This window comes from Aotus nancymaae, unplaced genomic scaffold (assembly GCF_030222135.1).
Source record: "Aotus nancymaae isolate 86718 unplaced genomic scaffold, 86718_ANA_hifiasm-v0.15.2.pri h1tg000253l, whole genome shotgun sequence".
Classification (NCBI taxonomy): Eukaryota; Metazoa; Chordata; class Mammalia; order Primates; family Aotidae; genus Aotus; species Aotus nancymaae.
The window spans coordinates 431,029-444,260 of NW_026988668.1; the positions used below are offsets into that span (position 1 = coordinate 431,029).

At 40.4% G+C, this 13,232-nt stretch overlaps 1 protein-coding gene across 8 annotated transcripts in view; it reads left to right on the forward strand.

Moving 5' to 3' along the window:
* ATP9B (ATPase phospholipid transporting 9B (putative)) overlaps positions 1 to 13,232 on the forward strand; it is a 288,436-nt gene that overhangs the window by 89,846 nt on the left and 185,358 nt on the right. For all 8 annotated transcript variants that reach the window (XM_064371986.1, XM_064371987.1, XM_064371988.1 and 5 more), the window contains one exon: positions 13,075 to 13,169. In XM_064371986.1, the coding sequence (XP_064228056.1) occupies positions 13,075 to 13,169 (95 nt within the window). The remainder of the gene's footprint in view (positions 1 to 13,074; positions 13,170 to 13,232) is intronic.

Below are 13,232 nucleotides of genomic sequence, written 5' to 3' on the forward strand. Positions count from 1 at the left end.
CTAGTGTAGTTCAGCCTAGTGACTATAAAAATAAACAAATGACTGAAACAACAAACAACCTAAATACACTTTTTTTTTTTTTAATATGTGTGTACTGCAGTTAGAACTGTTCAGTAAGTTGAAGTGCTGAGGTGGGGGACTGAGCTGTATGTTCTTGTATAGCAGGGGTTTGGAGTCAGATGGACCTAATCATGGCACACTTCACTCACTTGGGAGACCTCGGGGTACTTTACCTCCGACCATAAAATAGGGACAGTTTTTCCTCCTTTCTCACAGGACATCAGATATTGTAGACAGGCCATGACTGGCACCTCCTAAGTAGATGCTTAGTAAATGTTAGTAACCTTCCCCTTTTTTGGGGGAGAAAGAAGTGACTTTCCATTAGACATGTATAACTCCATACACTTTTTGAACAAGGGGTAGTTGCGGGCAACTTTGGAGTACAGTGGGATAAATTCCATCGCTCCTTCCTTCATGTGGAGAGGTATGTCTGTTTCTCCCCTGACAGTCTGTGGTAGCAGTTTGGGGGAAGTGTGCTGGTATTAAGTCTCTCCCGTGCCTCATTCTCCCTGCCACGTTATCGCTGTCCTCCTCCCTCCTCACCAGCCCCTATTGTTCTCCCTCATCTTGGCCCTTTGGCCTTTGAGGTTCGTGACAGAAAAGAGCATTATGCCTGTGGAGGCAGCATGCTGCCTCATGGAGGAGACTTTGGGAAGACCTGATAGAGGCCGTTGTTGGTCGTCTTCTACTTCCTGTACGATGTACACAGGCATGCTCCTATGACAGGTCCCTCGAGGGCTTCCACCCTGTCCCTGGAATGGGACTTGCTATATCCTCCAAATTGTGAACAGTGAGTTTTATTGGTGATTTTTGAGGCTGGACTTTTTGTACAGTCAACCCCATACTATTAATAGATCCTTCTAGAACCTCTTCTTTTCTCTTTCACATTTGATTGTCTGTCTTGTTAAACTGTCACTTAACACTGTTATGGTCAGTAGGAAACTTGGTAGCTAGAGTAGTGCTTTCCATCTATTAGGTGTTCAGTAAATGTTGGTTAAATACGTGAGCGCGTGCTGTGTGTCCCTTGTGTTGAGCTGACTGAGCTGAGACCATCTCTTCCTCTGGACACGGAAAGTCCAGGAGCTCAGTTATGGCTGACCTTGGCTGCTCAGGTAGGGAGGAGCTGCAGCCGGCCAGTAATTTTCATGCGTTTTCATGCCCCGGTTCTGTCAGATGAGCACGAGCTCATGTCAGGCACTCCCCAGAGCCACTCCCCGGGTGGCATCGATTCCTAGTGTGATTCTGAATGAAACTGATAAATGGGCGCAAACGCTGATAAATGGGATGGGGAACCCTACCTAGAATGGCAACGGGAGCAAAGAACAATTGAGATGAGTCTTCTCCTCTGTAGGTGTGGAAGTAGGTACAGTGTGCTTCCCGTAGTGCAGCATTTAGAGGTTAACTCCAGTTACTTGCTTGGTTTATCTCTTTCCTGCAAACACCAAATGTTTGAGTCATACTTTTAGGTTGATCTTTTCTTTATTTAATTTGAATGTGTTTTAAAAACAGATTTTTAATCTCTAGGTTTGTAATACGATTTTTATGCCATTCTGTAGAATTTGTTTGGGAAAGCATCTTAACATATTTTTTAGGTTTCTGGAATCAAATTTTAGATTATGTTGAAATTGTTGTTTCTGAGTTTAAACATTTCCACCAGTTTCTGGAAAGGCTGGTGTGTGAAGACCCCTTTCTGGTCCAGCATAGTGTCAGAGGTCTCCTCCGTATTAGAGTAGTTCATCTGCTGAGCTACTTGGTTATAAGCATTAGTCAGTATAATACCAAGTTCTGAATACCAGACTCTACTTGATTGTGACCCCAAATTTATTCAGTCTGTTAGGTTGTAGGCACTAAAGCACATAGTACTCATTGCCTGAATCTTGCTTTCAAAACTTGGAGGAAAAACCACCTTCTTCCTGGTTTCTTGTTTTTGTCTTGGCTGTGCTGTGCAGCCTTACATGATATGGTTCAGAATCTTTCTAGCTTTTCTCAATTCATACATGAAAGATTCTTTGCTATTGAGCATATTTTGTTTAGTCTAATTGATGTCACCTTTTCCCTGTAGTGTTAAATAACTTTGTTACTTAAAAACAATTAAAATTCAAGGTTTGAAGGTGTATTTGAAATATTTGAAACTTGATAGAGCTTTTTTTATTAAAAATCTATTTTTAAAAATACATATTATTTAAATCTGATTGTTCTTCAATACCATTGAAGAATATTAGCACTGCTGAAATTTTGTTCATTTCCAAAGTTTAAGACTGTTCATGTTTGAGAAAAGGTGTTATGAAAAAATTCACTTATGAAATGTGAAATTTTTATACCAGTAAAGTAGATACATGTTAATAGGAAAGAGAGATTGCAGTTGTATTAGCAACCTAAATTGAGAGCTTTTCACTTGCTATTTAAAACTTGTTTTTAGAGTGAACACCTTTTTAAAAACCTTTTATATATATATATATATATTTTTTTTTTTTTTTTTTTTTTTTTGAGACGGAGTCTCGCTCTTGTTACCCAGGCTGGAGTGCAATGGCGCGATCTCGGCTCACCGCAACCTCCGCCTCCTGGGTTCAGGCAATTCTCCTGCCTCAGCCTCCTGAGTAGCTGGGATTACAGGCACGCGCCACCGTGCCCAGCTAATTTTTTTGTATTAGTAGAGACGGGGTTTCACCATGTTGACCAGGATGGTCTCGATCTCTTGACCTCGTGATCCACCCGCCTCGGCCTCCCAAAGTGCTGGGATTACAGGAAAAACCTTTTATATTAAAGTAATTAATGACTCCTGGGAAGTTGCAAAGATAGTACAGGGAGATCCTGTGTGTCTCCTTCACCCAGATTCCCCCAGTGGTTGACACTTAACACATAGTGGAATATCAGACCAGGATATTGACACTGGTGCAGTGTGTGTGCATAGGGCTGTGTTATTTCATCTCCAGTGTAGGTTCCTGTCACCACCAGCGCAGTCAAGGTGCAGAACTGTTGCACCACTGTGAGGATCTCCCTCACACTAGCCCTGTGGGCTCAGCCATCCCTCTGCTCCCAGCAGCCCTCACCCTGGGCAACCATGAATTTGTTCTCCATTTCTACAAATTTGTCATTTCTGAAGCATTATATAAATGAAATCAACCATTCGTGACCTTTGGAGACTCTTTCTACTTAGCACAACACCCTTGAGATCCATCCAAGTTGTCGTGTATATCAATAATTCATTCCTTTTTTACTGCTAACTAGGATTTCATGGATGGATGTGCCACAGCATTTTTTAAACCATTCGTGGTTGACTGGAGTTTTTTGTTGTTTACAGGTTTTTGTTATACATAAAGCTGCTTTTTTTATAAAGCTTTTTTTTTAAATACTTTTTTTTATAAATAAAGTACAGCTTTTTTTGTGGACATAAGTTTTTTAATTCTCCAGATCCATGTCCAGAAACGGGGTTGCTGGGCTTTATGGTAATTATATGCTTATTTTAAGACTGACAATCTCTTTTCCAGAGTTACTGTTTTGCTTTGTTTTACATTCCCACAAGCAGTGCCTGGGACATCTAGTTCTGCCGCATCTGGCCAGTGTGTGGTGGTGTGTGTAGCAGTGCTTCATCGTGGTTTGCGTGTGCCGTTCTGTCGTGGCTGGTGACACTGAGCGTGTTCTCACTGTGTGTTTGCCATCCGCAGGACTCTTTGGTGCAGTGTCTTTTTATGTCTTTTGCCCATTTTCTAATTGGAATGAACAATTGATATTGAGAGTTCTTTATATATTCTACGTATGAGTTCTTTGTCAGGTATGTGGCTTACAAATACTTTTTTTTGTAGTTTGTCTTTTCATCTTCTGCAAGGATCTTTACATATTCAAAGTCCAGTTAATCTTTTTTGTTTTCTTTTATGGGCCTTTGATGTCCTGTTTAGGAACTCAGCTTCCAGCCCTATGCCCTGAGGATTTCGTGTGTGTGCCCAAAAAATTTTACGTTTAGATCTATGATCTATTTTGAGTTAATTATTTTATAAGATGTAAGGTTTAGGTCAAGGCTTTGGGGTTGTTGGGCTGTGTATATCCCAATGTTCTAGCATCGTTTATTTTGAAGACTCTATTCTCCGTAAATTGCTTTTGTGAATGCATCAGAATTACCTGCCGTACTTGTATGTTGGGAGGACTCTCCCTGGGATCTTTATTTTGTTCCACTGATCTGTATTTCTGTTCCTTCTCCAGTATTAAACAGTCTTGATTACTGCAGCTTTCTGATAAGTCTTAAAATCTGGTAGGCTGATTTCTCCCATTTTTTTATTCCTTTTTTCTTCCCACATTGTTTTAGCTGTTCTAAACAATTTTTAGCTGTTTTAAACAACATTGCCTTTCTCTACACATTTTAAATTAATCTTGCCAAATCTTTAAAAAAAAATCTTCATGGGACTATGATAGTCATCTGCACCTGCTGTTTATGGGTGGCCAGGTTCTTCTGTTGCTAGTCTGAGATATAAGGGGCGAGGTGAAAACTGAGGAAATCACCACTGTCCTTTCTCGATACCTGAGGACTCTAGCTGGACTGCATGTTTTTCCTCCATCTTCCAGAATCATCATCGTTTTAAAAAATGTAATGTTCAGCATTTTTTGCTATATTTTGTAAGAATAGGAAAGAGTACATCTGCTTTATCTTTCTGGAAGTAAAATTCCCTGAAAGGTTGTATTCATTTTCTGTTTTTTAAATTGGATCTTAAACTTTATTATAGGAATTTTCACTGCATGAAGCCATAGTGTAATGGACTGCTGCACCCCCACTGTCCCCTGTAACACTTCTCATTAATTGACCAGTCTTGTTTCATCCATATGTCTCTTTTGGTCGAAATCCTGTGTGTAACATGATTGCATTAACAAATTCAGCATTTACAAATTACAACCGCAATTCCATTATCGTACCATCAGCTATTGAACATGGATTTCTTAGATTAACACTTGGTGAGTCTCCCAGTTTCTGATATTCTTACACATCTCCTCTTACCATTGATCTGTCCCAGTCAGGACGTGGGGGCCCTCCTCTTGCACTCGGTACGTGTGTCTCTCAAATCTGTTTTCATCTAAAACAGTTCCTTCCCTTTCTTTGTATTTTGTTTGTTGAGAAAACAGGGTTATTGGACATAGAGACTATCTGATATTCTAGATTTGTGTGAGCGCATACACACAACTGTGTTATTAATTAATACATTCCTTTATTTCCTGTATTTTTGTTAACTGGTAGGTGGATCTAAAGGGTTGATTATACTCACTTTCAATTTTCTTTTAGTTTTTCTTTTTTTTTTTTTGGTTAATCCAGAATCTACAAAGAGCTAAAACAGATTTACAAGAAAAAAAACAAATAAACTCATTCAAAAGTGGGTGAAGGATATGAACAGACACTTTTCAAAAGAAGACATACATGAGGGCAACAAACATGTGAAAAAATGCTCATCATCACTGATCATTAGAGAAATGCAAATCAAAACCACTTTGAGATGCCATCTCACTCCAGTTAGAATGGTGATCATCAAAAAATCTGGAGACAACAGATGCTGAAGAGGATGTGGAGAAATAGGAACACTTTTACACTATTGGTGGGAATGTAAATTAGTTCAACCATTCTGGAAGACAGTGTGGCAATTCCTCAAGGACCTAGAAATAGAAATTCCATTTGACCCAGCAATCCCATTACTGGGTGTATACCCAGAGGATTATAAATCAGTCTTTTATAAAGACACATGCACAGGTATGTTCATTTCGGCACTGTTTATAATAGCAAAGACCTGGAACCAACCCAAATGCCCATCGATGATAGACTGGACAAGGAAAATGTGGCACATATATACCATGGAGTACCATGTAGCCATAAAAAACGGTGAGTTCATGTCCTTTGTTAGGGACATGGATGAAGCTGACAACCATCATTCTCAGCAAACTGACACAAGAACAGAAAATCAAACACCGCATGTTCTTACTTATAGGTGGGTGTTGAGCAATGAGAACACATGGTCACAGGGAGGGGAGCTTCACACACTGGGGTCTGCTGGTTGTGGGGGCTAGGGAAGGGACAGCAGGGGGTGGGGAGGTTGGGGAGGGCTAACACAGGGAGAAATGCCAGATATAGGTGACGGGGGTAATGGAGGCAACAAACCACATTGCCATGTGTGTACCTGTGCAGCAGTCCTGCATGATCTGCTCATGTACCCCAACACCTAGAGTACAGTTAAAAAAAAAAAAAAAGAATACTACATCAACACTCCTGTGTAGTCCTGTTTCTAACTCTAGGCCAATGTCTAGATGTCTCTCTTTTAGTGATGAATAGATACAGGTGCTATCAACTGGTCTTCCCAGTATAAAGTTCTCCCATCAGACCAGCTGCGGTGGCTCACACCTGTAATCCCAGCACTTTGAGAGGCTGAGGCAGGAGGATCACCTGAGGTTAGGAGTTTGAGACCAGCCTGGCCAATATGGCGAAACCTCATCGCTACTAAAAATACAAAAATTAGCTTGGCATGGTGGTGTGTACCTGTAATCCCAGGTACTCAGGAGGCTAAGGCATGAGAATTGCTTGAACCCAGGACGGGGAGGCTGCAGTGAGCCAAGATCATGCTACTGCACTCTAGCCTGGGCAACAGAGTGAGACTCTGTCTCAAAAAAAAAAAGTTCTTCATCAGCCTTTCACCAGATGTTACCAGCCATTGATTCTGTCTAGATCCATTTTTTTAGGTGTTGCAAAGTGGTGGTATTCTAATTGTTTCTCCTTTTGTGTTCACTAGCTGACACTCTTGTAAAGAAGATATCAGTATCAATTATACGACTGCCGTGAGATTTCAGGAAAGGCAGAATGAGTATTTGATATTCTTCTTTACCTGTTTTGAGAGCAATATGCTGGGAAAACTAAAAATAGAATTACTATATGATCCAGCAGTTGCACTTCTGAGTATTTACCCAAATGATTTGCAGTCAGTTTGCCAAAGAGATATTTGCATTCTTATTGATCTTTGCAGAATTATTCACAGTAGCCAAGTTATGGAATCCACCTAAATGTCCCTTAATAAATGAGTGGATAAATAAAATGTGGTATATAAATACAGTGGAATACGATTGAGCTTTAAAACGAAGTAAATTCTGTCATTTGTGATAACATGGATGGAACTGGAGAACATTACACTAAGTGAAATCAGCCAGGCACGGAGAGTCAGATACTGCATGTTTGTGTTTCTACATGGCATCTAAAACAATTGAACTTAGAGAAGCAGAGGATGAGTAGAGGGATGCTGGAGGAGAGGAGTACTGGTGAGTTTATAGGTGAGGGGTACAAAGTGTTAGGAGGAGTAAGGTGTTTTTTTGATTGTGTGATTTATTAACAGTAGTGTGTTGTACAAGTCAGAATTACTAAGTAAATTCCAAATGTTCTCACCATAAAAAATGACAGGTATTTGGGGTGATAGACATGTTAATTAACTTGATGTAATCATTCTACATTGTGTTTATAGTTTATAGCATCGTTTGGTACCCTATAAATACCTAAAAGTATGATTTGTCAATTTTATAACAAGATAAAAAAACAAATATGTGAGGTTCTTAGCAAAGGTAAGCAAACAATTTTTTAAAGTACATTTATGAACCCATGCATTCTAACATATAGATGTTAATACATTCCACTCCATTATAGTCCTCATTGTTTTTTGGTGGTCACTTTTTTTCTCCTTTGTTCAATGAAAGTCTCTTCACATTTGTTCTTGTGATCGTTTGATGCTTTCCCCAGTTGCTTTCTTACACGCTAGTTGTTTTGTTTCAGGCTGTTTTTATTTCCTGTCCCATCAGAGTTTTTCAGGGAGCCCTGACTCCTCCTGTGCCTTTATTTGAACAGATCTTGATTTCTGTTTTTGGAAGGAGAATTGTAATACTGGAAGGATCTAGTGATATTCCCAATTCATATTTAGGATTATGGAATGTTTACATCTTTAATTTTATATTTGTATTTCTTAAGTAAAAAATCTTGCTTTGCACATTCTAATGTCCATGAATTTCAATTCCCAAAGTTAAGATAAGCAACACCAATTCTTCAACAGCACAACCTTAGCAATATGGCAAAACCCTGTCTCTACAAAAAAAAAAAAAAATACAAAAATTAGCCAGGCATGGTGGGAAGATCACCTCAGCCTAGGAGGTTGAGGCTGCAGTGAGCCTGGATCTCACCACTGCACTCCAGTCTGGGCTCAAAAAATATATATATTTTTCTTAGTTACCATGCTATAGTACTGATGACTAATTGCATAAAGTACGAGCCTCACTTTTGACTCCTCAGTCCAGAGATCACTGAGTCAACAACCTGATTGTCACATGACCAGTGATCGATACGACATCACTTCTTCAGAGTCTGGTGGTGACTGGTCACTGCACATCTGCAGGTAGTTCACACACAAACAGCAAAGGATGTGCTTGTGTTTCTCCTTGTCAAAGTTAATTTGCTTTTTACCACCAAACACAGCGTCATTAATCCAGCCAGTGTGCCATGGCCTTACTTCAACTTTTTAAGCCTGTAATCTTAGGTGAGCTTTTAGACCTGTTGTTATTGCTATATAACTGGTCATCATGCAGTACCTTCAGTTGAGGTTTTGAAGAAGTATGTCAGAACACATGCAGATGAAAACATTTAAGCATAGTGGCAGGAAGTGACCCCAGGCTCTGCCACGTGTGATACTGCAGAAAATCTGCTGCACCACACCGTGGCTCTGTGGGAAGCTCGGGAGAGCGAACGGATTGTTCACAGTGTGGCCCTGCCCTGCCCTTCAAGCCACTCATGGTTTCAAGCCAGAGGAATTGACTGAAGTTGAATTTGCTGGCAAAAAAGGGGAAAGTCATGGTATTGAAAAAGATGAAGATGTCCTCCTGTGAGTGATGCCAACCAAAAATGTCACATTAAAGGAACGCTCAGGCATATTTCCTGACACAGAAAGCCTGTAAGATACACAGCGTAAGCTCGTCTCAGCTTCCATGGCAGCATGGCAGTGCCAAAGCCTAGAGGAAGTGCTTCCTTCATATCATAAGTTTTGTGATGAAGAAGAGGCAAGTTGTGTTAAAACTTCTGTAAGATTTTAAGGAAGAAACAAGACACTTTTATTCTCAGTGTTTCCGCTGTTTTTAATTAGCATACTTGGTGAACACTAGTTGTATTCTTTTTGTCTACCCTTACGTTTATGATTGGCAGGAAGAAAGTTTCAGTGTTCTGACAGGTTTTTAATAGCCATCGGACGATTGTCGTTTCCCCATTGATTATTAAGATTGCACTGTGTGGATTAGTTTAGATGTCATTTTTCCGGTCCTGTGTAACTGCAAAGCGATGGCAGCTTGTGTTTCCATCTCACAGCACCAGCATGAACGTGAATGATATGGTAATGGAAGCCTGTGTAAAGTTCGTCTCTAGTTTCTTTGCTTAGTATATGTCCCGGTAGAAGGACACTCCAGTTTCCATATATTAAGTCACATGCAGTTCAGAGACCTTGGAGATGGTTGAGCAACAGAATTTTTGTATGTTCCCAAATCCTTGCACCAATGACAACAGAGCTGGTGACATAAAGCAGATCATTACTACATGCCTGCAGTCGGCGGAGGAGGGCGTGCATATTACCTTTATGGTTAGGGAGATGTTGTGGTGCTGATGGTGGTTTCACAGACATGCACATAGGGCAGAACACATCAGATTTTATATTTTAAGCATGAGAGTTATTGTATGGCCATTATAGCTCACTCAATAAGATTGTTGGCTTTTAAATAAAAATATCACACAGATCTAAGAGGACAGACTGAGCAACTAGATAGAGCCAACAACCCCTGGACAACATTTACTATAAAATGAAATTATCACTTATCTCTACAAAGCCCCAAATGCTGGCAGATTCGAGCAAACCACCCAAACCACAGGGCCTGCTGGAATTCTCATTCTGTCTTCTAGCATGTTCTTGAAAATCAGGATTCTCAATATGGAAGAAAGAAGATGTAACTGTAGTATCGAAGAGCTTAAAGAAAACATCTTGTGTTACTGACGTGGAATTGTCAATGTCAGTGTGAACTCATGAGTTACCTTCTGTGTGGGTACACACACACCCACACTCTCTCTCTCTCTCTCTCTCTCTCTCTCTCTCTGTGTGTGTCTCTCCATTTCTTTCTGTTTATTCTTGCTCTGTCCATTGAAAAGACCTACAAACAATGTTCAGTAAGTGGCAATGAGCATCTTATGATACCAGTTGCAGTAAAATCACCACAGTCTACTTGGTTCGTGTTGCCAGGACACAGGCACCACATGAAGAGACTCCCATTGGCCAATTATGGGGCAATTTGAGATTCTGTAATAATAACAACAATAATAATCATTACATTGTATGGAGACTTAACAAATATTGCTATTCACCCCATTGTTCACCAGCTAGGGATGGCAGTGCCAGTTCATTGTCTTGAAACGTGGGTGAAGAGCAACATTGAGCCACCCTTTCCTACAGGAGCTTTTCTGCTGGGTGACGACACCCAGCTGCTCTGTCTACTTTCTTTTCAGCTGAAAAGGGTGGAAGCTGCTCTGTCTACTTTCTTTTCATCTGAAAATAAAAAGGAGGACAGATCATCTCTCTCTTCATCCTCCTGTGACGTAGCGTGTCTTGGTGCTGAGCATGAGTGGCCGCGACACCAAGTAGAGCAGAACCTGGACCTGGTGCCTCTGGGTCGCAACAGTGCTGTAGTGCTGAAGGCCAGCTGGAGCAAGGGCTGGGCTCCAGGCAGGTGGATGGGGAGGCAGTCAGACTGGACCACAAGCATGCAGATGGTCAAGTGCAGACCCAGGCCTTTGAGCAGATGAATCAGAAGGAGAGAGGAGTGGAGGGGAGGGGACCTATAGATTAAAAGTGACTTTGAAGACGGCAAGGATAGGTAGGGCTCCGCTGTAGTGTCTGAGGATGTCCATTTGGGCATGAACTCTTACGCAAAGCAAGGAGGTAGAAGCGACCCCTTTTGGAAGGACAAGGGGCATGTGTTTGCGTTGGGGCACCGGAGGGTCTCCTGAGGGACCTTGAGGTTGTTTACACAGGGTATTTGGTTTCTAATAATTTGCTAGGTGTACCTATGCTTGTGTGGCTTCCTGTAAGTATTTTCTTTTACAATTTAAAATTTTCTGGCTGGGTGTGGTGGGTGGCTCATGCCTGTAATCCCAGCACCTGGGGAGGCTGAAGCGGAAGGATTGCTTGATTCAAAAGTTTGAGACCAGTCTGAGCGACATAGTGATACCCCACTTGTACAAAAAATGAAAAAGAATTAGCTGGGCGTGGTGGCACATGCCTGTAGTTCCAACTATTTGGGAGGCTAAGGTGGGAGAATCGCATGAGCGCAGGAAGTTGAGTTTACAACAATCTGTGATTGCGCTACTGCACCACTCCAGCCTGGGTGATGGAGCGGGATCCTGTCTCTTGAAAAAGGAAAAAAAAACCCTCAAAAAAAATTGTGCAACCTCAAAAGTTACCTGGATGAATTCTCTCTGTGATTAAACTGTGAATTATGTTTTATATGCTGCTTTTAATTTTTTAGGAGTTTTAAAAATGTTTGGTGTAATCTGGCTTTTTAATTATATAAAATATATCTGATTTTAAAGTGAACAGTATATGATATATTCAAAAGGCCTAAAATCTATTCCTGTTCCCTTCCTCCCTCTATAGGAATTATACACATATACCTGTGTACACAGGTATATCTGCACACACACAGAAGCATTTGTATGCACACAGATACACTCACACAGAGATGTACACACATAGGAACACAGATTTTCATGCCCTCACGTCCTTCATATACACAGATATGCATGCATGCAGACATAGGTACACACTTGTGCACACAGATATGTTCACACACCAATATGCACACACAAGCACACAGATCCTCAGGTACTTGTTCACAGTTATACATGCATATTATACACAGATACCCATGTACACAAACATACATGCACACACATATATACATGCATGTGCACACACAGCACACACAAGTTAGCCATGTGTGCACACACATACATGCTCACACAGATACACACATGGGCACATATCCACACACAGATGAACATGCACGTATACACAGTGATACATGCATAGAGAGATGTATGAAGACACACGAATTCCCCCTCTTCCTTCCTTGTTCTTAACTATAATGTATTTTTCTACTTAGAGCGTGCTGCACCTTGCTTTCTTCATTTCACAGTCTGCATCCTAGACATCTTTCCATGACAGTGTATTGCGGTCATCTTGTTTGCTTTACTTTCTTTATTGGTGCATGCATGTGCTCTGTTTTATTCAGCTAGTATTCTGTTTGTTCCCCTTTGTCTCATAACAGTTTTCTGTTATTAGAAATAATGCTGGAAGGAGCAGTCTTGTGTGTTTTTCATTTTGTGCTTTTGCTATTTCGTCATTAGAATAGATTCTGAGAAGTAGGATGATAGCATGGCCAAAGAGTAATGGATTTTCCTGATAGAATATCTTACCGTGTTTGAAACTGGACAGGCTTGTGAGCATATGGTAACACTTACCTGGGTCTTAGCATTGTGGCTGTGCTTTTATGATTGAACGTTTTTTATGATGGTAAATCTGGTATTTTATTAGCCAGATAATATCACACATTCTTGGATATTTTTGTGTATTTGTTATTTTGTTATTATCAAAACATACATTGAAAGTAGAAATGATCAATGTAGTTTTTCTAAAATAGAAGACTGATTAATGTTAAACCTTAATAGGCAAGAACAGCAAACAGGAAATAAGTGATTAACTAAAAAATATTTTAGTGGCCTACATCTTTTCATCAAACTTATTTTGTGAATCAAGGAACATTGTGTAAAATAAAGGTTTTTAAGGATTTTTGTTCCTGAGAATGTCTAGATTGTTATTTCTTTGTCCTACCGTGCCCTGGAATTATTCTTTGATGGCAGCTGTAGCTCAGGTAAAACCTTCTGTAACACAATTCAAGAGTGGTAAATTTTTATTCTCTACTTCCAAGGTTCGTGTTTTATTCGAACTGATCAACTAGATGGTGAAACTGACTGGAAGCTGAAGGTGGCGGTGAGCTGCACACAACGGCTGCCGGCTCTCGGGGTGAGCAGCATCGAGACTTCTCCATCCTCTTATTTTTAGTGGTGGTTTCTAGGTTTCATGTAT